The 24,791-nt window shown below is 42.5% G+C and overlaps 2 protein-coding genes across 17 annotated transcripts in view; both read left to right on the top strand.

The window, feature by feature from the left end:
• Positions 1–21,582, top strand: part of LOC117752718 (disks large homolog 5-like) — a 29,054-nt gene extending 7,472 nt beyond the window's left edge. For 2 of the 3 annotated variants that reach the window (XM_034570304.1, XM_034570302.1), the window contains exons 5-33: positions 1,407–1,590; positions 2,629–2,885; positions 3,163–3,475; positions 4,440–4,670; positions 6,245–6,429; positions 6,552–6,677; positions 6,953–7,085; positions 7,181–7,305; positions 7,454–7,629; positions 7,720–7,823; positions 8,527–8,619; positions 9,082–10,050; positions 10,163–10,286; positions 10,381–10,525; positions 10,861–10,982; positions 11,950–12,033; positions 12,121–12,280; positions 13,167–13,329; positions 13,427–13,560; positions 13,997–14,161; positions 14,304–14,487; positions 14,814–14,962; positions 15,128–15,298; positions 15,460–15,656; positions 15,857–16,000; positions 16,126–16,253; positions 16,727–16,836; positions 18,854–18,963; positions 20,519–21,582. In XM_034570304.1, coding sequence (XP_034426195.1) covers positions 1,407–1,590; positions 2,629–2,885; positions 3,163–3,475; positions 4,440–4,670; positions 6,245–6,429; positions 6,552–6,677; positions 6,953–7,085; positions 7,181–7,305; positions 7,454–7,629; positions 7,720–7,823; positions 8,527–8,619; positions 9,082–10,050; positions 10,163–10,286; positions 10,381–10,525; positions 10,861–10,982; positions 11,950–12,033; positions 12,121–12,280; positions 13,167–13,329; positions 13,427–13,560; positions 13,997–14,161; positions 14,304–14,487; positions 14,814–14,962; positions 15,128–15,298; positions 15,460–15,656; positions 15,857–16,000; positions 16,126–16,253; positions 16,727–16,836; positions 18,854–18,963; positions 20,519–20,622 — 5,290 coding nt within the window. In that variant the 3' untranslated portion in view covers positions 20,623–21,582. The remainder of the gene's footprint in view (positions 1–1,406; positions 1,591–2,628; positions 2,886–3,162; positions 3,476–4,439; positions 4,671–6,244; positions 6,430–6,551; positions 6,678–6,952; positions 7,086–7,180; positions 7,306–7,453; positions 7,630–7,719; positions 7,824–8,526; positions 8,620–9,081; positions 10,051–10,162; positions 10,287–10,380; positions 10,526–10,860; positions 10,983–11,949; positions 12,034–12,120; positions 12,281–13,166; positions 13,330–13,426; positions 13,561–13,996; positions 14,162–14,303; positions 14,488–14,813; positions 14,963–15,127; positions 15,299–15,459; positions 15,657–15,856; positions 16,001–16,125; positions 16,254–16,726; positions 16,837–18,853; positions 18,964–20,518) is intronic. The other variant, XM_034570303.1, reaches the window with a different exon arrangement.
• Positions 21,583–22,307: 725 nt separating this feature from the next.
• LOC117752546 (calcium-activated potassium channel subunit alpha-1-like) overlaps positions 22,308–24,791 on the top strand; it is a 69,524-nt gene continuing 67,040 nt past the window's right edge. For 7 of the 14 annotated variants that reach the window (XM_034569961.1, XM_034569958.1, XM_034569956.1 and 4 more), the window contains exon 1: positions 22,310–23,263. In XM_034569961.1, the coding sequence (XP_034425852.1) occupies positions 23,024–23,263 (240 nt within the window). In that variant the 5' untranslated portion in view covers positions 22,310–23,023. Of the gene's footprint in view, positions 23,264–24,791 lie in introns of all 14 variants that reach the window. The other 7 variants (XM_034569963.1, XM_034569965.1, XM_034569964.1 and 4 more) reach the window with 3 other exon arrangements.

Genomic DNA, 24,791 nt, shown 5'->3' with positions numbered 1-24,791 from the left:
ATTTGTGCTGTATTCGTTCATGCTCAGCCTGCAGGGTTTGAGCTGATGTTCAGTTCCTCCTCTACATATTCACAGCAGATTGCATCAAACAGATTTTATTTTTATTTAGAGTAATATGGATGAGGTCCAAAAGCAGATGAATCCCTTCATCAATTTCATTTCATCTTTGAGATTCTTTAAAAAAAATAAGCAGCATAAATCCAGTCATGTTTTCAGACCAATGATATTGACTGCAAACTGCATTACTTCTATAAGTAATGCCCCCTCTTGAAGAGTTCATGCCAAAGCATGCTCTGTAATCATCATCCGCACCCTATATGCATGCCACGACATCTGTGCCATGAGGATAATGATGTGAACAGAGCATTTGTTGTCCCGTGCAATAAGCTGTGCCGAGTTGACGTAAAGGGGAGGCTGGTCCATTTGTGCGATTTAATGATGCCATACTGTCTCCAAAGTGAAGAGAACCGACATCTGGCCCAAACGCAAACAGACAGATGAAGGATTATTGCCATGTTTAAGCCTCTCCTTCTCAGCCCTGTTTGCACATCAGAGAAAGTCTTTACTTGTTATTGTCCTGTCTGCCTCTGCTCTTATCCATTGACACTAAACACTGTCCTCTGTGAATGGGAAATCACACTGCCTGATGAATTCTAGTTAAATCAATACGTCACTTGGCCCATGCATTACACATCGCTCTAAGCAGTCATGGGAGGGTTTTATTTGGCCTCTTGGTGATTCATGTATGTACAGTTACCAGAGAAGGAGTATTACATAAGAGGCTGTTTCACTGTATACAAGTAACTCATAAGTGGCATGATGGCCTTAATGATAAGGCTTTAAGTAATATTACTAATTTTATTCTACAGTACCTAATAACCAAGAGTTTTTTTTTTTTCTTCTAGAGCTTCCCATGATTTTTATTCAAGTTATAAAATAACCCCGTAAATGGATGCAGGTTATGTGACAAATAGCGGACACAGAAACACATGTACAAAGCTTCTGATGTTTACTGAACCAGAGCATCTGAAATGTAAAAAGAAGTAATATGCAAATGATTTGTTATATTACAAACATTACTGTAATCAAAAGCAATTAAAAAGAAAACTGTTTAAGTAGTTTAACAAGCAAAATCCCAAATATACTTTGGTTCCAGTTTTTTATGTACTTTTTTATTTCTTTGTAAATTAAATATTTTGATCACAATTAAGCAATTTGGAAAAAATCTGCTTTAAGCTTGCAATTTTCATGTAGCAGAAACTATTGAAAGTTTTTAAAAGATCATCAGTTGAGCATTTGTTGTCTTGTGGCTCATAAGTTATGCCTTTACTTTGGCCATAATGCTAATTTTAAACATGGCTGGCAGTGCTTACAGTTTGACGGTACTTGCTGTGTTTTCTCCTCAGTACGTTGCACAGCCGTCTGGCGAGCGAGCACGCCCAGCTGAAGGACGAGCTGGAGGCGGTGAGACAGGACAACATCCAGCTGGTCAGGGAGCACAACCACGTGAAGCAGGCCTGCGAGGAGCTGAGGAGACTGCATGATGACGACCAGCGAGAGGTTGCTGACATGAGGATGCTGCACCAGCAGGTACCCTGCAACTGTCCCATCTGCATTACAGATTGTACACATACAGATGCAAATACAGATATATGTACCGGTGTAGAACTTAGAAACTTTGAGATTTGAGGTCAGTGACCATTTCTTCCAAGAGGACAACATCATCCAGAGAAACAGTCGGTCCTCCAGTGTCTCTATCAATCAAAACATACTTTCAGATCAGACAAATGACTTGACCTGTGTCCTTTACTGTTACACTGTCTGACATTGTATATTCAGCCTCTCTGCAGCCAGAAGATCGGATCATTACACGGATCATTACACTCAATCAAATTAGGATTAAAATGAGTTGTGTGACGTCTGTCCAAACTTGAGAGGGATGTGAGACATGCTCCCTGTTATCACATGATCAATAAAAGAGTAGTTAATATCATGAATATCACATGTCTACTGTCATTAATGTTAGAAGCTCCATTAGTGTTGTACAAATTTTAAAAACACTAGTGCAGTGCCCGTTCTCAACATGCCTGTATGGAATTAGCTGTTTTCTTGGCCTGTGGTGATGCTGATTGCGGCTTTCTTCCTGAAACTGTGAAAGTGACCTGCAGTAATCAAGCCAAGACAAGTAAAGACCGGCTGCGGGTCTCAGTCTGCAGAACCCTGAAGCTGCGCCACCTCTGCTGCACGAGGAGCGGTTCACTCCTTTATTCAAACTTCACTCGGGACACAGAACCCAGAACTGGAAAATCAGTTGTCTTGAAAGTGCTGTTGTGATCTATAACGTCACTTACGTTTACGTAAAGCTGTTCAGCGAACAGAAACTGTTCAAGTCTTGCTCTGGTCTGCTACCTCAGCATTCAGTGGATCACCTATTAAAATGTAATTGATTACATAAGAGCTGAAGTTACTTTTCTTTGCCAAGACTGGATATTTAACCATGATCCAATGACATTATTATACAATAATACTGAAACAACTGTGTAACATATTGTTTGAAAGCCTCTGCATTCTGCTTGTTTACATACCTCGCGAAACAAGGTGAGTCATGATGCCTGATGTCATTTCCAGGTGATGAGAGAGGGGTCGCCTGATGTCCTCAACAAGCTGTACGACACAGCCTTGGACAAGCTAGAGGCCATGAAGGGCGACTACGAGGGTCTGAGGAAGCGCTACAACGAGAACACTGCTAGTCACAACGTAGACCTGAGTCGTCTGGAACAGGCGGAGGAGGAGAACCACCGTCTGCAGAAACAGCTGGACATGCTGCTGAAGCAGAGGGACGCTGCCATCCACTACCAGCAACAGTACTCCTCGTCTATAAGAAGGTAAAGCTGGAAATATCATGGACACAGAAAACAAGCAGCACTATTATCTGCGCACTCAAGAACTTTAAAAAGTTTAACGATTTAGAGCCGTTTCTGCACAGTACTTAAAACATTCTTAATCCAGATGAGGCTTTGCAGTTGGACAGATGCTTTCCAATTTTCACTTTTTCTCTGTGACTATAAGACTTCAAGCTTGGTTTTTGCCTGTCCCTGTCTTTACAAATTGTTTTGTTTTTGCACCAAAAATCATAGCCGATACATTTCCTATTTGCTGCAGGTTTGACAGCACGCAGCAGGAACTGTCCAAGGCTGCATCCCAGAACAAGGAGCTGCAGCGAGAGATGGAGCGGCTGCAGTCAGAGACGACGCGGCTCAAGACCCAGCAACTCAAGGCGGCGAAGGACAGTGAGAAATACAAGGAGGAGCGTGACTCCGTGATCAGCGAGTATCGTTTGATCATGAGCGAGCGGGACCAAGTGATCAAGGAGGTGGACCGGCTTCAGACTGGGCTGGAGATGGCAGAGGCCAAGCTGAAGAACACTTCCTCTGAGAGACGGGTGGCCAATGAGGAGCTGGAGGCATTGCGACAGGTAACAGCTAGAACAAGAGCTCCCATAGTTACCTCCATCAAGGAGGATATGTTTTCACCTGTTTGTTTGGATGTAAGCAAGATTACGCAAAAATACTACGTGACGGATTGCCATGAAACTTAGTGGAAGGATGTGGTATGGGTCGGGGAAGAACCCATACAATTTTGGTGTGGATCCAGGAGTTGTTTTTCACTTTCTGAAATATTGTGAGAGAAGGGATTTAAAAAAGGAAATTATTCATGGTTCTTGATGGGGGGGGGGGGGGGAAGACATATTTAGGGAACTGATATCTATGAGTGTGTGTGAAATTTGGTGCTGCTTTATTTAGAGGAACTGTTAAATGCCTTTGTGGAGGTAGGTGCTCCACTTTCTTTATTGTAAGTTAAATCAGGTCCTGCATTTTACACTGAGAACTCAGGCTTTACTAAATGATATTTCTAAAAAAACCTAAAATGTATTACCATTGCTTAAATTTTTTAAAATGCATTTACTGCAGTTATGCTGGTTAGAGTTACTGCTGTCATTGTTTGTTATGGCTACACCCAGAGTTTCATAAGGCTTGCCAAAAAGTAATCATATGTCATTATTGGTTTTATTAGGATACAGTTCAGGGTGAATTGTCCGGTAACAAAGAAAACACATAATGGCTATTTAAAAAAGAGGTGCTTTAAGGGAGTCTTTGTGGTGTGTAGCTCTTCCCATAATATGAAGTTTGTTGTTAGTGTCACCTTTTGTTCAATGAGATAAGATTTTATTGATCCCAGAGGGAGAAATTCCAGCGTCGCTCCTGCACAGGAAACAAGGAAGTAAGTACTAACAAGCAGAAGAGACGGTACAAAATAGAAATGCCTTTTGTCATGAAAATCCTCATTACAAATGAATGGCTTTAAAATGAAATTCAGACTGTTATGAGTATTCATCTTTAATCTCTCACTCACTGTTAATTTGTTTTTGTGATATGAAGGAGTTGGCATCAGCGCTGGTGGACAGGGACCGGGCCATCTGCGAAAAGAACGAGCTGCTGGAGAAATACTGCCACGAGGTGAAGGACAAGGCAGAGGCCCAGAAAGAGCTCAGCCAGGCCAGCAAGGACATCGAGACGGTGCGCGAGGAGCGGGACGTGGCCCGCAAGGAGAGGACGGAGGCCATCGTCCAGAGGGACCAGCTGCTGCGAGAGTATTACCAGGCCAGACAGGTAGTCAGACAGACGGGACATTCATCATTACAAATGGAGGGATTGATTTATTCCTCTCACAATAATCCCTTCATCCCATCTCATACAGTAGTAAATGCTTCTTTTTTTTTTTCTGCAGCTGGCAGGCTTCCACACATTGATTTTGTTGAGAGACGTGTTATCGGACTAATTGTGATGAAAGTCCTGATATTCCTGCATTAGAAAATTACCAGTAATTACAGAGAAAAGCTTCTCTCTGACTCTGAAGAGCACAATGAAAATGTGCCGCATCAGAAATGAATAATTAACCACAACAGTGCACTAAATTCTAACGGAATTAATTAAGCCATGGACTTGATTAATGCTGTCATTACACTTGACAGTCTCCTCGCTGTGTAGATATTTAAAGGGAGCGACAATGTGCTTCACATATACAGACTCTACATTACACGTACATTCATGATACACACTTCACACTAAACCCTAACTGAAATTGATTTTTATGGTGCAATGTCCACATTAGAGAGTAAAAAATGTCCGATACTCATTTATTGGACAAAATATAAAAAAAGTTGGCAATGATTGATTGAGTCTCGATATTTTACAGTATAATCATAAACCTATGTTATAAATTACTAAGAATTAAAAGAAAACAAATACAACCAAATATGTAGAATTTTAATTAAGAATAAACAAGATTTCTTACGTAAAAACCATCGTGCTCGATGTGACAGTGCTGACACTGCACTGTCGTGACATTTGCATGCTCTCCCTGTGTCTGCTTGGGTTTTCTCCTGGTGCTCAGTCGTTGTCCCACAGTCCAGAGATATGCTGATTGGGGTTAGATTAACTGGAGACTCTAAATTGTCCATAGGTGTGAATGTGAGCGTGAATGGTTGTTTGTCTCTATATGTATGCTTGCTTGTATGACCTGTCCAGGATGAACCTCGCCTCTTGCCCAATGTCAGATGGGATTGGCTCCAGCCCCCCATGACCTTCCAAAGGATAAGCGGTATAGATAATGGATGGATGGATGGATGATGAAAAAATGTCATCTTGAAATTACTTGAGTCTCTCATTTGGGAGAAATCTGTTTCTCTGAACTACCCATGTGTAGTTCTGTAAATTCCCATGCACAGTGATCACAAGGTTATCACTCAGGCCATAAATACTCTATGAGGCATATGTGTGTTTGCATATATTTGATTGGCAAACTTGGTCTGCCTGATGATGTTACCATGTGTTGAAGGAAAAGGTGTGTGTGTGTGTGTGTGTGTGTGTGTGTGTGTGTGTGTGTGTGTGTGTGTGTGTGTGTGTGTGTGTGTGTGTGTGTGTGTGTGTGTGTGTGTGTGTGTGTGTGTGTGTGTGTGTGTGTGTGTGTGTGTGTGTGTGTGTGTGTGTGACTGGAGCTTGTGTATCGGGACCTGATGACCAAAATTATTTCTCATCTTATAGATTCTAAATAATCACGTTAATCTAAATCCATCACAATGTGTCTATCATATTTTTAAGGAAAATATTAGATTCAAAGCCTGTATCTGCCTGCACCAGTTGTACCTGCATAATCTAACACTGATGTTCTTCATCTCCTCCAGAAACAAGACTCTGCCACTATGGACATGGAACGAGCCAACAAGGAGATCGAAATGCTGAGGAAGCAGTACGAGGCCATCTCTCAGGAGCTGAAGGAGGCGCTGCAGGAGGCCGAGGTCGCCAAGTGCCGACGGGACTGGGCCTTCCAGGAGAGGGACAAGATAGTGGCTGAGAGGGAGAGCATTCGGTGAGGAGCTGGTTTTCGAAGGCATCAAGTTTGTTTGGATGCGTTTAATGCAGAGTGGTAAGAGAGTCTTGGACTAAAATAGATCTGTTTACATTTTGTTTGAAAATCTGTTCATCTGTCAGCACACTGTGTGACAACCTGAGGCGAGAGAGGGACCGAGCTGTGAGCGATCTGGCAGATGCTCTGAGGAATCTGGATGACATGAGGAAACAGAAGAACGACGCTGCGCGGGAACTCAAAGAACTAAAGTGAGTCATTCCTGCGTATTTTTTATTTTATTTTCTGTTAGGCTTATGTCATCTGCACTGTACTTAGGTTTAAAACTTGGATTCAATTCTTTAAGTTTCTCATGTGAATGAATCCGTGTGACCCCCCCCTTGTTTGTGGATCCAGGATGTAGATTTCTAACCAGATCTTTGGTGACACCCAGTGGAGAAATCATGTCACTCACTGAGCAAAATTAAGATAACTCCTCCAGGTGATTGAATTTATTTAAGAGCCTCAGATTGTATGTTTCCTGCAGAGAAAAGGTGGAGGACCAGTTGGAAGAGGAAGCGAGGTTTCGTCAGTTAATGGCTCACAGCTCACATGACTCAGCCATCGACACGGACTCAATGGAGTGGGAGACGGAGGTTGTTGAAATCGAGAAGCACAGAGTAAGATCCACTATAATCTCAACAATTCCTCTGTATTTTTAGAAAATTAACTTAAAATCAATTAATGTACAATTAAATCATCTTTTTCTTTATAGGACATGGATTTGAAAGCACTTGGGTTTGATATTGCTGAAGGGGTAAATGATCCTTATTTACCTGGAGACTGTGGCATATTTGTCAGTAAGGTGGATAAAGGAAGTATCGCTGAAGGAAGGTTAAGGTAAATATCTGTTTTGCTGCCCCTATTAATAAAGCAAATCACTTTATCAATGGGTATTTTTGATATATCTGTGCCACTAGATCACTTGAGGTTTTATTCGGATACCAAAACAATATTTTCTGATGACTCTTCTGTTCTCTCTCTGCAGGGTTAACGACTGGTTGTTGAAAATTAATGATGTGGACCTGACTAATAAGGACAGGAAGCAGGTGATCAAAGCAGTGCTGAGCGGAGAGGGGGTGATCAATATGGTGGTCCGCAGAAGGAAGTCGCTCGGAGGACGGATTGTGACTCCGATCCAGATAAACCTTACTGGACACAAAGGTCATCTTCAAGCTTAAATCGACAGTAATTTAACTCTATATTTGCTTGTTGTTTTTGATGATTCCTCACTGTCTCCGTCTCCCCTCTCAGACAGTGGCATTGGTCTGGAGAGTGGAGTGTTTGTTGCCACTTTGGCTCCAGGAAGTCCAGCAGCGAGAGACTGTGCTCTCACTATTGGTGACAGACTTTTAGCTGTGAGTATGCTGATGAAAAAGCTTGTTCGCTATATAGAAATGATTTATTATCATTTGAAACCATGAGACAACTTGAGGGCGTTGACTCTGGCCTCTAGTGCCCTCTACTGATCCTTTTAACTCAATACACCCTTTAGAACTGTTTGCCAAATCTACATTGCACACAGACACTACGTACTTATCTTCACAGAATATTGTTTTAGTTAGAATTCGGGTAAACTATGTATTATATCCTTATTTATACTAATGATAAATGATACAAGGCATTTGTCAAAGATTGGCTGTCAAACTCTGAGTTGAGATGATTTGATAATTTATTATTTTTGGTTTCTGAGATGTTTTTAAAGCTCTTTCACCACATTACATCCACAATAGGTTTCAATGGTTTATATTAGTGTGCGCCTCTGCTCCCACACCTCAGCAGGACGGTTGTATCCATGGAGACTACACTTAAACATCAAGCAACTTTATCTTTGATCTTTTGCTGTCCTTGAAACTTAATACATTAGTATGCATTATGAAAATGGGAGACAGCTATTGCCGCCTTCTAATGCAAATGTGTTTTAGATTACCATGTTCTAACTGACTGCCCATATTCAATTTGTGAATTTTAGGATTCTTATTCACAGGCCTTGTGAGGGTGGTATGTTTTTCATATTGTTTGTGTTGTAATTTTTGGCATCTTATTACATTTGCTCCACAGATCAATGGAATTGCTCTCGATAACAAGTCGCTCTCCGAATGCGAGTCTCTGCTGAGAAACTGCCACGATTCTCTCAACATCTCCCTCATGAAGGTGAACCTCTCAGACAAATGATACAACACATACGCACACAGCCACTGATTCCATTCAAGGTACTGTGGCAAAGCCCCATGAACGTACATGGAGACGATTATCAGTGTCTTTTAGAAGTTCTCTCTGTTTAAAAACATATAAGCAAGTTATATTTCTCTCTTGGAACGAGCCAACAAGGAGATTGAGTCACTGTGTCCTTTTTTTAATGTACAATATTTAACGCTTCAACAATTCTGTTTAAAAAAAATAAACACAAATTAGGGTTAAAAACAATGTGACTGGTGAATAGTCTATGGAAAACCTTTGATACAAGGATTATCTGAAGCTTTTGTGTGGTAAATTTGAAACTTCAGTCTCGCATCCCGCTGTGAGTCACTGAGGTTCTCTTGGCAAACATGATTTGAGTGTAGTAGCGTAATGAGTGAAGTTAAAAAGTATTAATTTACCCCCCTTCCTCTTCAGTTCCTCCCACAGAGCTGTTCTGGTCAGAGTTTATTTGAAAGTTCAAAAGACTCGGTCTCCCGGCTGCAGTCCTGTGACGTCCACACCAGGAACTGCAGACACTCCAAGCACAACTGCTCCAAGCACAACTGCTCCACACAGACAGAGATTTGCAGCTGTGACTCGGGCGGCAGAGGGGAGATGTGTAAGGACGCAGGTGACTCTCTGGACAGCAGCGGCAGTAGCACTCATTCCCACCACAAGCCCTTTTCCAACAGCTCTGTGCACTCCCGCTCCCTCTCCACCTCGCACACTCCCTCAGATCCCCACCCAGACTTCTGTTACAGGAGGCAGGAGATCCACCATCATCCCTTCACCTTCACCCCTGTGCTCTCCGAATGCAGCCCGCCGCAGACACCTGTGGACCGAGTGAAGAACTCTGCAGCCAAGCCAAGTGGAGGCACTTGGCCTAAAGTATTGGTGGGAGCTTCGATTCCCGAGTACGCCCAGCTGTCCATCTACAAAAAACCCAAACAGAGGAAGTCCATCTTTGACGTGAATGCTTTCAGGAGACCTGAGGCGCCCACAAAACTGGACTACATGTCGGTTACCCAGTTGCCCAACCACTCACCACAGAGCTCAATATCCGAGTCCGCACAGACCCCTCCCACGCCACCCGCCAGAAGCGACTCGTTCAGGTTCAAACATCGGCAGCAGAACAGCTCTGCATCGGACTCTACCATCACCACCGGGACTCCCCCTGCTTCCCCCGCTCAAGCTACAAGCACACAGGATAAGGGGGAGAACGGAAACCAGTTCTATTACACCGATGCTCCCCCAGTAGAGACTAAGAGCGCCGTCAAGAAACCTGCAGAGGAAGAGAAGACTCGACACAGAGCAGAGGGGCAGGAAAAGAGGAGATACCGGCCCAAATCAGCACCGGCACTGAGGAGGAATGTGACTCCATTACACATCCCTGCTCCCATGCAGGTAACTGAGCTACTGAAACCAATTGGTATTTGTGATTGGAAGTTTCCTATTGATTAATGAGGAACTATTGTCAGTTCCATCCCTCGACTTATTGGTTGATTGTCTTTTGCAGGTACAGAGTTTCTCTAATGATGAGCACTCCCCAGAGCCGGTGGACTTGTTGCGCTTCTCTCCTATGAGAACTAATCGGTACAGCATGCCCTTTGCACCGCCCAGCTACAGCAGCATTGCAGCACGTAAGACATCTGAACAAGTCCCTAGTAAACCAAGATGTTTGTGATCTTCAGAATTAATCTGCATGTCATTGTTAAACACTTTATTTTTCCCCAGATGCAGCACAGCGAGGTTTAGCCCCATGTCCTGCTGTGACGGCTGTGATGAGGAACCCGGTCTACACTGCCTGGAGCCAGGAGATCCAGAGCAACAACTGTCCTCCAGCTCCCGCCTCAGGAGTTCACTCACATTCACACACAAGGTGTTAACATGACTACTAATCTTATGGACTTTTAGTTTTTGTCTGGACCCACTTTTCTGCACATTTTTCATAGTTCATGTCTGAACTTCTCTGACAGAGAGTTTGACTTGTCAGTACACAATTCAGCCATCTTTAATTATTTATATAAAACATAACATTTTATATAAAACTATGCTTTTCCATTGTGGCTTATCAAAATGTTGTTAATTTGGGATTTGAACTGTGTTTACCCTGCCCTAGATCTCATGAACAGATGGCATGGAGCTAATAACATCTTTCTGAGTTAAATAATTGACCACTCAGAGACTTATTGGGGCCTTTTCATTCACTTTTAGCCCCCAGCATCAAGGCCGCCTCAGCCTGGACCTCAGCCACAAGCGGCCCGGAGAATCGACCGACATGAAGTGTAGCCAGCCACCGCACAGCACCAACTCCCTGCCCTCCAGCGCCAGACTCGGTATGTCCTAGACTCAGACAAATAATGATTTATAACAGGTCTTGTTACATTACATTTAGCTGACGCTTTTATCCAAAGCGACTTACAATAAGTGCATTCAACCAAGAGGGTACAAATCCAGAACAACAAGAATAGAGAAAGTAAAATTTCTTCAAAAAAAAAGCGCTACCTAAATTACAAAAACTTGTTCTCTTTCTTTTAGTGGTTATTAGCCATGCGTGTAGCTTTGGTTAGATTTTTCTTTGTTCTTTAAATATCAGAAACTATGTCCTGGTGACTCTGATTATCCACAAACTTGATTGAACAGTTTAATTAGGGGTTATTTATTTTTTTCAAAAGTACCAATTAACTGAGACATTGTTTTTGTATTCAATGTAATTATCAACACTACAAGTAGGCTTATGGTAAAAATGGAAAAATGCAGTGACCAAGTTTTAAAAAGTGACATAACTGAGAAAGAGATGATGATTGAGACATCAATTTTGATTGTTTTTTTAATTGCTGATTTTGAGTTGGAAAATTGGTGCGGACTGTCCTCACTAACCTCTGATGAAATGACACTGTTCTTTATGTTTTTGTGAAATAAAACGTCTACTATCAGTGGAAAAAAAGGGGGAAGCAGCACGGCTGTATATCGTATAGCACAGGGCATGCATTTAATGAGTGTTCGTGCCGCCATCCAACAACTAAACTGACCGAGCGTCAAGATGCAACAGGATCTCTCTGACTCAGATCAGGTGATGACTGTGACTAACATTTGCGTCGTGGTAATTATTCAGAGTAGCAAATCGCTCAATCAGGAAAGGAACAGCTTATCACTTTTGCTAAGCAACTTCCTGGGGGGGGGGGGGAGTCCTGTATCTGCACCGCTAGATAACTTGGAAAGTGCGAGTGTTTGTTTTGGTGTAATTTGGGTGAACTTACCTTTTTTTTTTAATGATTTTTTTTCTCTTTTTGTTTTCTTTAGGCTCCCTGAGTACTTTACAGTTCAGAGTAGAGCGAATTAAGATCCCTCCCGCTCGTTATCCTCGCTCCACTGGATCTGACAGAGGTACAGTTGAATACAGCAGCTCCATCGTCTTATACTTAACGTTAAATCTGTGAGCTGAATTCAAAGCTTTCTCTTTTGCCTCTCCAGGTTCTCTCACACATTCAGAGTGCAGCAGCCCGACACCTCCGATGTCCCCTGTCAACCTGGATACATCGTCTTTCACCAGTAGCCAATCACAGAGCTCCATCTCCACCCAGCCCAGGATATCAGTCAGCCCCGCTTCTGTCGGTGACAGGAGGAAGGATGGGTAGGCCAGCCCCTTGTCCTGGTCGTTGCACTGCCATCTTTCAGCAGAACACGACGTGTTTTCCACCATTTGTCTGTGCTTCTGTCTGGTTCATTCTGATTAAATGCTTGTAAAGCAGTAAACAAAGCCATGAGCTTCAATCTCACACTGTTCAAACGCTGACTCACCATCTATCATCTTACCCTCATCTCGTTCCTGTCTGTCGCTCTTCATTGTAACCTGAAATCTTTCTCTGCTGGTTTGTGTGATCACGTGAGCTCTTTCCTCTCTTCATCTCCTTCTCAGATTTGCCTCTTTTAACACTTCCTCTGTCAGACTTCCACTGGCAGTAAAGCACAAGTTCTTCTCTTTAAGAAGCTTGAGGTTTGTCTTGTGCTGCTTGTATATAACACACTTAATGCACTAAGACTTTTAGAGCACAGCTCTTTTTTTTTTCTTTTTTTTTTTGTACAAAATTCATTTATAATTTTTCGACTGGCCCTGCTAAGCAGCAGTGGATTTATGTGACTGTTAAATAGTTTAATGAAAACTAATGGATGTGTATCCATTTGAGTAATCATCTTTTGTCTGCTTGTTATTTATTCAGAATGCTGATGAATTTTGTATGATTGCATGACCTTGAGTTGGAATCCGAGAAGCACTCGGCATGCGACACGGATTCTTTTCTCATTTAAACCCTTCAAAGTCTAGTGCATCTTTCATTTAAAATAATAGTTAAACACAAATCACTGTCGAGAATTAATGTTAAAACATTAGATAGCAATCTTGTTTTAAAGCTTATAACCGTTTAAAACTGCATGTTGCATCGTGCTAAGAGTCTTTATCGTTTCTCTCGCACGTCAGCGCATCAGTCGTACAAAACATATTTTCCTTCTCTCCCCTGAAGGCCATACTTGGAGGAGCCGCGCAATGTTACAGTACAGAAAGGAGCTGAACCTCTGGGGATCTCCATCGTGAGCGGTGACAACGGCGGAGTATTTGTGTCCAAAGTGACAGCAGGCAGCATCGCACACCAAGCTCGCTTAGCGTACGGCGACCAGCTCCTTGAGGTACAGCAGCCGCAACATTCAACCTCAAGTATCTACATGATGTGGTTTATCATTTCTTTCTGTTTTCTAATGAATCACTGCTTTTTTTTCCCCCCAGTTTAATGGAATCAACCTTCGCAATGCCAACGAGCAGCAGGCGCGGCTGGTAATCGGGCAGCAGTGTGACACTGTGACCATTCTGGCTCAGTACAATCCTCACATGTTTCAGCTGGGCAACCACTCTCGCTCAGGGTAAGATGATGATGATGATGATGAGGAGGGAGGGAAGAGGACCACAACGATGACTTGCACAAATTGGGATTATAAATTTGGGATGAATTCATAATTCAGTCTGAAAAAGAAATCAGGGGAAGCAGTTGTTTTCAATATAATGTCAGGATGAATTGTTCCGATACATTCAGTTACTGCAGGAATACTGTGCACATAGGTTTTGTACTTGTAAGGTGGTGTTTTCTAACGGAACCACAGTGCCAAAACAACAATGGGTAAAAATGTATGGGTTGTAGAACTGAGATCACTTGACGAATGCAAGGATTAAACTGAATACATATTCAAAACATGAACTATAAATATAAGAGTATATGTTTTCTCTTAACTTTTATTTTAAGTTCTTCAGTGAGTGATTTGAATAGAAATATATTTTTTAATCTGCGTCTGTTCTCCTCAGTTCTCGAATGGAGTCCATCAGCAACCAACCAACACCTCAAGGCAGCGGAGCCACCACCCCGGACAATCCCTCCGCCGCCGATACCCTGAGTGAGCAGGACGAGGGCACCATGACGCCGCCGTCCAAACAGACGACTCCTGCCACCAGTCCACACAACTCCTTCCGGTACGATTTTAAACTATTACTCTTATTTTCAATGTCCTTGCTTATTTTCTGTCTTGTGGCTATTATTTTGTCGGCAAATAATGGCTCGTGGCCATTTAGCGTTATTAAAACAAACAAACGTTACTGTGGGGTTTTTCTTCAGGATTCCTGGCTCAGGTTCACGCAGGGCTGCGGAGCCTCGACTGGTGCGGCTGAAGAGGATCCAGGTGGAGCTGGGCGTTCAGGTCTGTGGAGGAAACATTTATGGAGTCTTTGTAGAGAGTCTGGATGACGACAGCCCGGCTAAGAGTCCTGATGGCCTGCTGCCTGGAGACTTGCTACTGGAGGTACCTGCAGTGTTTAATCACCTTTATCCACTAGAATATGATGTGTCATACAAATGACTTGACCCCTAATGTGAACTCCTTACTTGGACATAATTAAGGAAAGATAGCCCCTTTATGTGCAGGTACACATTCAGTGTTATTGAACTTCTCCATTTTAGCAGATTTAGTTGCATCATAAACTGGAAAGTACAACTGAAGTCCTTCAATATGACTTTTTTATGTGCATTGTTTCACTTGCTTTTACTGAAAATGATGAATCATTCTGTGTTGGCTGCCAGGCTCAAGTGTCCCTTTTTTTTAACTGTGTAATTGATGTTTTCAAACAGTACAATGGTATCAGCATGAAGAATAAAACTAAAGAAGAAGCTTACTTGGAAATGTTGAAACCAGCTGAAACAATCACGTTCAAGGTCCAGAACTGTGTGGACAGCCTCGCTGAGATCAAAGAATCCCCCGGAGATGGATTTTTCATTAGGTACCCAAAAATATTTACCATATCAAACCATCCAAACTGTGGATGTTGGTCAATATTCAGGTTTAACTGTACTGTTGCACATTTGTTTGTTTTTTTTAGAATATTCTCTCATTCCTCTGTTATGATCCTTCTATCACAGCTGCTTTATTGTTCATCTCTTGTCAGAGCACTTTATGAGAGGGTGGCCGAGGTGGAGCAGGAACTAAGCTTTAAGAAGGACGACATCCTGTTTGTTGACGATACGCTGCCTAATGGCAATTTTGGCTACTGGATGGCCTGGCAACTTAATGAGAATGCACAGAAGCTGGAGAAAGGCCAGATTCCAAGTAAATACATGTAAGTCCAGCATATAGTGTGTTTTCACATTGGAGTAAATATGATTACTGCATTTATAATCATCTAGTCCATTCGTATTATCTTCCTAAATTTAACCTAGCACTTCCAGGATGTGTTTAAGAAAGGAGTGTGATTCTAATTGTGTTCATGTGGTCACGCAGGATGGACCAGGAGTTCTGCAGGAGACACAGCATGGCCGACATGAAGGACGACAACGGTACCAACAAGACTCTGTCTGCTGCTGCACGGAGGTCCTTCTTCCGTCGGAGGCTGAAGCACAAACGCAGCGGATCCAAGGACGGAAAGGATCTGATGGCTCTGGACGCCATAAGCACAGATTCTTTACCCTTCACAGAGGGTAAGAAATTTGAATGTTTTGGAAAAGTCCAAAAGATTGTTTAGTTATTAACCTTCGTGTAGTGCTTTCAGAATTTCAGTCAAAAGAAGGAAGGGATACCAGAAGTTATACTCCCATAACTGTGGTTATTAAACAGCCTTTATATCTTTGTCGTCCTGCTGAATGTTTGAATCAATTGTACGCCTGTGTTTTCTGCCCAGATGGAGGGAACCTGATGTACCAGCGGGTTCAGAAGGTCGAGTGCTCGTTTCCCAGACCAGTGCTGGTCATGGGGCCGTTAGTGGAAGCCTGTAAGGACATGCTGGTGAAGGAGGCTCCTACAACGTTCTGTCGCTGTCTGCCTGGTGAGCTCATTTTATATACATAACAAGTCTTTAAATTCAAGTTGACAGCATGTATCATTGATGTCATACTGTAGAGAGAAGTTTTACTGAGAGGTAATTAAAAAGGGAATTAATTTTGCTTGCAGAGATTATGAAGGCCTCTCAGCAGGCGATAGAACGAGGGGTGAAGGACTGCGTGTTCATCGACTACAAACGGAGGAGCGGCCATTTTGATGTGACAACTGTTGCCTCAATAAAGGAAATCACAGAGAAGGTAAAGTCATCTCCTCGATAGTGTCGTTTGTTAGTTTTATAGCTGCCAAGTTTGTTCCCCGGCATCTTTTTCACCTTAGATTGAAGATCGTCTTAGAAGTCCCTGTATTAAACATCACATGTGTGCATCAGTAAGATCTCATGTTTGTCTGTAAAAGGTTGTAAAATAGGTTTTTGGTTATGGATTTAAACTTGATCAAATATAAGCTGATTATTTCTGAGCTGAATCTGGCTTTTTTTTTTTTCTTTCTCAACATTAAAAAAAAAAATTGGCCAACGCATCTGTAAACCTGCAGAGGGAGCTTATGCACCTGAGACCACCAATGCAAACTGAAGCTTTAACATCAACTTATTTATTAGATGTGTATCCACACTCATTGCAAAACATGGAAAACAAACTAAATGTTTTTTGCAACCTTCTGCTTTGATCCATCCTCCATTTCTCATGCAGCCTTTTGCTATTTTCTCTCATAGGACTGTCACTGTTTACTTGACATTGCCCCTCACGCCATCGAACGTCTTCACAGCGTTCACATCTACCCAATCGTCATATTCATTCGCTACAAAAATGCCAAGCAGATAAAGTGAGTAATCTTTCAAAGGAAAAAAAATTATTTGTTTCACTTATTTATTTTGATTTCTAGCCTGATGACATTTCCTACCTTCTGTGTATTTTGGTGCCACTGCTGTTTATCCAATTTCACTTCAAGGTCACACTGAGCAAATTACTCATCCAAGACTTTTGGCTCTGGAAATGGTTTATGAGAATGTAATGATCAGAAAATTAGATTTTACAGACTTGGTGATGTCACTATATGAAACACAAGTCATCATCATTCACTGTGTCTGTAGCATCTACTTTATCACCTGTTTTTATTTTGTGGTCACGGAATTGGACATCATTTTCTCTTTTAATCCAAAATCTGTTACACACAACTGTACAACATCTTTTAGCATACATGGTGTCTTTACATGCGTTTACTAGTCAGGCCAATTTTTGGTCGAAAAGATGGACATTAGAATGACTCGGCTGCAAAACAACACCCTCATCCATGTTGATGCATGACCTCTTTCCAGGAAATATAATTCTTAATTACTCTTAATTGTCTGTTTGTTGGAGGGCCTACCCAGGAAATTGACATGTACAGATTTGTTGCTGACTTTATAATCACGTTCATCCTGCAGATGTGGCTAAAGCTAATTAATCAACCTGATTTGATCAGTGTCATTAGTTCAGGAACCACAGCCTCCCCTGCTTCACTACCGGCTGGGTTCTGATAGGATGATGGTGATATGTCAAAGATCCCTCTACTGGTTCATTTGTAGTCGCAGGGGAAGATCTGCTCAAACCTCAGCATTGTACTTTATGCACACAAACACAAAGACACACTCGGGTCTGGCAGAAACAGGCTTTCTCTGCCGCACATGTCCATACCCAACGCCTACAAATCTATGAAGTGGTGCAGCAGGCAAACATGATGGAGATTGATTCTTGCTAAGCCGTCACTGTCATCAGCTGAGTGCCAGCTGTCCAGGAAGAGCTCGCAGGGTCTGTGGCTCTGCTTCATGGCGTGGGTGGCTAAAACACTCGGTGCCCCCATCAGCAGCGGCCGCCACGAACACACCTCCCACTGCCTGCCTGCTGCAGCGACAGAAGCTTGAGCTTTGTCATGGATTTTTTTTTGTCCTCTGGGAGGCAACAGCAGACCAATATGCTGAGTGCCAGGGAGAGAGGGGAGAGTGATGGTAGTTTGGGTCAAAGGCTCCCAGTGGATGAAGAATGAGGACTCACAACTTATTCTCAAGCCTTTTTAAAGATATGGAGTGAACCTGTGAGCTGGGAAAAGTTTTTCTATTTTAAACTCCTGCTGTAGGTTAGTATCCATAGACTGTATATAAAGATGGACGACATGACTGCTTCCCCTAAAGTGAAGCCCAAGTGTCTTTATCATCGCCTGTTGGCAGGCTGCAGTACAGGTCATAAACCTCGCCTCCTCCATCTTAGTGGATATTGGATGGCACATGCGGCAAAGTAAAAAAACATGTCAAATTTGGCTTTAATCAGTTACTTGATGCTGTACAACAGGGTTAAACTTCACGATTGACAGCTGAGACAGTCTCACGATTGGTCAAATGCGTGTAGTGGTGTGGCCTTGCATCCGTGGCTCCATCGGCAATCACTACCACACAGACATTAGCTCCAAGTGCGCAAGATGGCAGTGTTCATATCCTGGATATTTTGGCTTTTCATTTCTAGTTGGTGGGAGGATGGGGAGATGTGTCGTCCATCTGCATATACAGTCAATGATGTAGTACCTGATAGATCTGTGTGGACATTTTGCTGTTTTAAAATTTCTGTACAGTATTTCTCGTTGTTTTTGTCCATTTACTGTCATGACAATAGGTTTTTATTAATTTCACGGCCCTTTTGTTGCAGTAAACCAAAATATGATCTCAAGAATCAAATCTTAAACTTGTGTAGAGATCTCAAACCACCTCTCTCCGTGTTGGCTTATTGTTCCCTGTTGTGAATCTGAAAGTAAACTGTGCAATGAGATGTTGTTAAGACACTGTTGACAGATGCCCGTGTTGTCTCATCAGGGAGCAGAAGGACCCTCTGTACCTGCGGGATAAACTCTCTCAGAAACATTCCAAGGAGCAGTTTGAGGCGGCTCAGAAAATAGAGCAGGAGTACAGCCGCTTCTTCACAGGTTGGTGGAAGTCACTCGCTTTATCTGTGATGTACAAAAGCTGGTGTTTATGCAGCGATTACATAATGACAACAATTATTTTGAGTTGAGAGACTGATCAGTGCACAGATTCGTACTAAATATATAACATAATAAAAAGTATTGTTGCAGAACTGAACACCGGTTTATCTTTTTGATTAATGTTACCTCAGTTCACCAAATAACACTAAGTAACATTTCGAAAGTCACCTCTAGTTGTATCTCCTCATGCAGACTCTTTTTATTTTATTCAATTTTTTTGTTGCTTTAGCATTGAGAAAAACAAACCAGCAGTTGGATTGTATTGTTGTTATACTTTCAACTCCTGCTGTTGCATAATGGAGGTATTACACATTCAGCAGTGAGTAATACTGTCTGTTGGGACCAACATGACGCGCAAAAAACTCTTTAACATGCTCGTCTTTCTGTTGAGACCTTTTTTAAGTCCTACACACAGAATTTGTCATCCTAAACTGCGACAGGCTGCAGGACATGAGATCTTGTTGCTAGATGCTTTAAACATGACAAAATTTGGAGGATATGAATGTTATGTATCTGTTATCAAACTGATATCAAATGTTATCAAACTGTCGTATTGACTTTAAATTAAGAAAATCAACAATTTTAACATGAAACTAAAATACACATATTCTGCATAAAATAAATGGTAAATAATAAATTAAATTGTTTCATATCAGCAGACATAAATGTTGATACCGATATATGTATATGGCTCATATATGCTGATTATTGTTGGCCGACAGGTTATGATACATATTGAATATATCTACATTGTAGATAAAACCAAATTAAGAAAAAAAGCACTATTTGCCCTAAAGTGTCAGTTTAAGTACAGTCTGTATATCGGTCTATATCAAAAAGAAAACACAAACAATACACAAACCATCCATAAGTCATGGTAACGAATGTTATCATCATTATGGTTTTGTTTAACCAGTGAGAGTCTGTAACAGCACTGGAGGTTATCCGAGGTTTTTGGAACGCAGCGTCTCTCTGGTCTCTAACAGATCTTAGTCAAGTCCCTGTTTCTGTATCTGGAGCAGCAACCTGTCTGAGACTCCCGACTGTCCAGCTGATGAATGACTCTATAAAAGGAGGCCATTTATGAGGGAGGGCTTTGGAAATGAACACCACAGTAGATCCCTCTCGAACAGGGAGACGTGTCTGGCCAGCTCCTGCACACAGGCCACGACGATGGGAACTGTATTTATAAATAAGTTATAAATCTGAGTGTTGGGAGGCAGGAGTCAGGGAGGCTGATCACGTCCCTGCAGGAGTGGGTGTGTGTGTGTGTCTGCAACTAAACTGGCTGCACAGTCCGGATTGTCCAGGAGAATCTGAGGATGTTTATAAAACTGATAAGATTAGAAGATAAACTAAAACGTGCTCAATGAGAATTTAATGCTTTTCTTTGTTTTATATTGTTGAGATTTGAATATCTAGTTTAATCTACTTGTTTTTACGTACCTGTAAGTAACTTTCACCCCACCCCCCCCCACCCCCCACTGTATTGCAGGCGTTGTCCAGGGAGGCAGCGTCTCCTACATTTGCACTCAGATCATCACCATCGTGGAGCAGGAACAGAGTAAAGTGCTGTGGATTCCAGACGGAGCGCCGTAGACACGTCGCCCCCCTCACCTCACGTCCCTCAGAAACATTAGAGGATTCTTTTTTTTTATTATCATGGGATACGCAGCGAATCGGTACATCTGACAGACGCCACGGTTAACGCCACATCCACCGATGATGATGATGATCATGTAATATTCCCACTACAATAGTGATGTACTGTACTACAGATAGGTTTGTTTACACTAGTATTTAATACTTGAATGTTTTATTTTCCCTTTATATCTAGTAGCACTCCTTTAATCCCACTTTGTCCCATGAACATGTCGGACCACAGGAAGTCTGCGCAGATGCAAACTGAAGACTTTATTCTTGATATGAAGATGGAACGGAGCACTGTGTTCCCTTGTCTATATTTATATGTATTCTCCTGCCATTTTAATTTATCTAATCAAATCAAAGATGTTGCTTATGAACTTTTTGTTATACAAATGTAGCTGTCTAGTCAATAGGAAGGAGGTTATTTTCCAGGTAACGTTCTTATTTATAGAGGAGAAAATTGGGGCAAATTTGCTTCCTTCACATTGTCTATTTTATTATCTGATGCCACCACTTTTTATCTCTCTGTTGACATCATTTCAGTACTAAACCTAATTGTGCCAAGCTAAAAACATTTGTTAATCACTCTCCATTCTTGTATTAATTAACACGACGACTTTCGAGGATGATGCATAGCACAGGCATGTCTGTTGAAACCAGTTGGTCCAGATCGTCTGTTCTTCTGGTTTTTTGTCAATACTGTTTATTTTATTTTTTTATTTCTTTTGTCAAGTGCGTTTTTAAGAAGGGATATTTTATGTCTGGGTCGTGGTTGGCATGGCGACACATTTACACGCACCTCTTGGATTTTTACTAGACTCACGGTGTCAACATTTCATCTTCCCACGTTTCTCGCAATGAAGGTTCATATTTCTACAAAATATTAAAAAACACCAGTTACAGTTGATGGAATTCATGTTTGTTTTTTCTTTAGAAATTTGGATTAAATATCCTCACAGACACATTCTGTACTAATGCCACAAGTTGGACCTCAACGATCAATGTGGTTTATGTCCACTAGGTGGAGTGAACCCCCACTGGAGGTGAGGGATGGTCAGATGTCTCATTTCTCCACTTTTCATAGATTCACATTCTCACAGCTGCTTGGTATATTAATAAAAACAACTACTGTTCATTCATATCAATCCACATTTAAAGGGTTGGATGAGCAGCTCTGTTCTTTTTAACACATTAAAGAGGTGAAATGTGTTGATGCTTCAGTTCATACTTTTGAGGAGCATTTGAATTTATAAACCCGTCAAACTAAGAGAAATGTTACTGACCAAGTTCAAATCTTTTAAAAATAAACGTCAGCATGTATTTTATCAGTTGCCCACTGAGCTCATAAATTAGGGCAATGAACAATTAAGCCTTATCATATCCATATTAAACACTTCTCTTATTAGAAGTGTATATATTTAGTATTTGGTTTCAGAACGTGGAAGTCATTGGTTTATAAAATCTGCTTCAGTTTCAGTGTACAACCAGGGCTGAAACCACAAAGTTGACATCAAGAATTAATGAAGCGGTCACTATAAATAACCAAACATCCAGATAAGCATCGACGTCTGCCATCGATGGCTCCTCCCCCCCCATCACCCCCCACCACCCCCCCAGTCGCTACCTGTAAATCTGCGGGGCCATCTTCCCGACAAATGGATGTGACAGGCGGCTCCAGGAGCGAGGAACCCTCCGAATGAAACCAGGGCTCCACCCGGCACACCGTCGATTTCCGCCCCCCCCCCCCCCCCCCCCCCCCCCCGTTTTTAACGCGACATCTCCCCGGGAAGAGAGGATCGATATGACGCACGAGCCTCCGAGGCGAGCGGCGCATTCAACAGTGCGCGGAGCAGCCGAGAAGCTGTGGAACAAGGTGGAGGAGTGAAGCATCCCTCCGCTCATCCGTCCATCCGTCCACCGCCTCCTCTTCTCTCCTTCCACAGCCGCACTTTGCACCCTCTCCTCGGCGGGGATCGTGACTTTATTTGTCGAGAAGTTTCGCGATCAATTTTTGATTTTTACGCACAGATCAGACAAACGCGCAAGCGCAGACATGGCCGCGCATCGCTGAATCTCCATTTCAGAGGAAGTTTATTATTATTTGTGTATGACTGTTAGTTCGTGCACCTGCCGTCGACTCAACTTGTTCGACCCATTCGCTCCCAGTGAAGCCAGATGCGAGGGGCCGAGGGGCGGGAGGCGACTCAACATGGCTGAGCCTCTGGGGCATCAGGGGGCGCTGGCTGGAGCTCCCCGGGGCGCCTGAATCCCACTCGAGTCGCTTGTTTCGTGTGTTGGGGGGTATAGCGGGTGGGTGGGTGGGTTGGAGCTGGCAAGTGACCACCGGGCGATAATGCCGAAGAACCGCGAGCGATTCACGCCGGACACGTCCATCCACTTCTCCAAGATGAGCGTGATCATCCCCTTCTCTCCAGATGTGCCCTGTGACAGCCACGGCCAGCGGATGTGGTGGGCTTTCCTCGCCTCCTCCATGGTCACCTTCTTCGGGGGTCTCTTCATCATCCTGCTGTGGAGGACCCTCAAGTACCTGTGGACCGTGTGCTGCCACTGTAACGGCAAGAAGAAGAAGAAGGTACGTCAGGTCGTTACGCACAAACCACCACCACCCCTCGGAGAAATGACTCCTGCTGTGTAACCAGTGTGACACCCAGTGCGTGACAGTAACTTGTCCAGCCTGTTTCGTTTAAGAAAAATAGTAATTAAATTTTGTGTTCGAGGCTCCATCCTCAGAGAGCTCGGAATGTGACTCTGTGATATCAAGCCAAGAGCTTGATATAGTAGCATCGTTTGTGTTTCTCTATCAAAACAGTTCCACAATGAGAACCATTGTCTCAAAACGATATTACTCACTGACCAAACACAGGTTGTAGGTGAAGGTGTGTTTGGTTTCTGTACCTTCAGATTCTTTAATTCACATACTAGCATCTCTCTGTGAGATTCTCCATTATTTCCTGGTGGAAAACAATGGAGAAAAACAAATAAACCTTTAAAAATTCAGAGTCCCTCCAGAAATGATGTTCAGGATAATCCACAGAACTCCCTGTGTTCAAGTGGAACTACTTTCTGTTGGGGAACAAGTCCATATGGAGTAATCAGAGAAACACAGGGAGGTAGTGAAAAAAGATGTTAATATCAAGATTCAAATTCTTAATAAACTCAAAATAAACTGTCATTACCTCCTCCCTGTGCTTGCATAAGAATCATATCAATATATATATATATTGAACTTTTATGTTGCTATAGTGGTATTCTTATATTGCCTAGCCCAACAGGTGAGTGTCACTAACAAAATTCAATTTGCCACCATTTTATTAGAAAGGAGGATTTCGGTGACACCAACCGTAGAAATGTTAACACACGGAAAGAAGCAGAAATTAACAAAAACAAAACAATGCTGAACAAATGAGATTCTTGCTTCAAGCATATTGTCAAATGTAATTACAGGAAGTGGTTTCCTTGGAGTCGCCTAAAAACGTCCCCCTCAGTAGAGTCTTTCGTGATTTATGTTCCTATCAACGTAGTCTGAGGTCATTATTATTTACTGCTTGAAAGCCTCCACCATTTGTTTTGAGTCCAGAAGTCAGGAATGGCTGTCCACACACACACTTACACACACTTACACACACTTACACACACACACACACACACACACACACACACACACACACACACACACACACACACACACACTTACACACACACAGCCTGTCAGCTGCTGCTACACGGGGTCAGACATTGTTGGGATATCCACTCCTCTCACCAGTGGTGTGTATCTGAGCGTCTGCGTGGAGGTTAAATCTGTGTCATCCCCAGAAATAATTTCCCCCAACATGTAAGGAAGACTGCCACGAGATGTTCTGCTCCACAAATTGTTACAACACCATCTGCATGAGGCCGGCTGCAGTCAAACCAAAATAATAAAAACATGGTGCAGTTTTTCTGTTTGTTTAAAGATTAAGTTTGCATCCTTCCTTTTATGATGAGGGACAAAGATGGACGACAGGTGATGATGATGCCCGGGATGGAGCAGTTTGTCTTTCCACCTAATGTGTGCATTCATCTCACAGACAGGCAGCGTGGAAGGGGAGAAATGGCAAAGG

The sequence above is a fragment of the Hippoglossus hippoglossus genome, chromosome 19 (genome assembly GCF_009819705.1).
Source record: "Hippoglossus hippoglossus isolate fHipHip1 chromosome 19, fHipHip1.pri, whole genome shotgun sequence".
NCBI lineage: Eukaryota > Metazoa > Chordata > Actinopteri > Pleuronectiformes > Pleuronectidae > Hippoglossus > Hippoglossus hippoglossus.
Note: the sequence above shows the minus strand (reverse complement) of the source record. Positions and strands in the feature narration are given on the sequence as shown.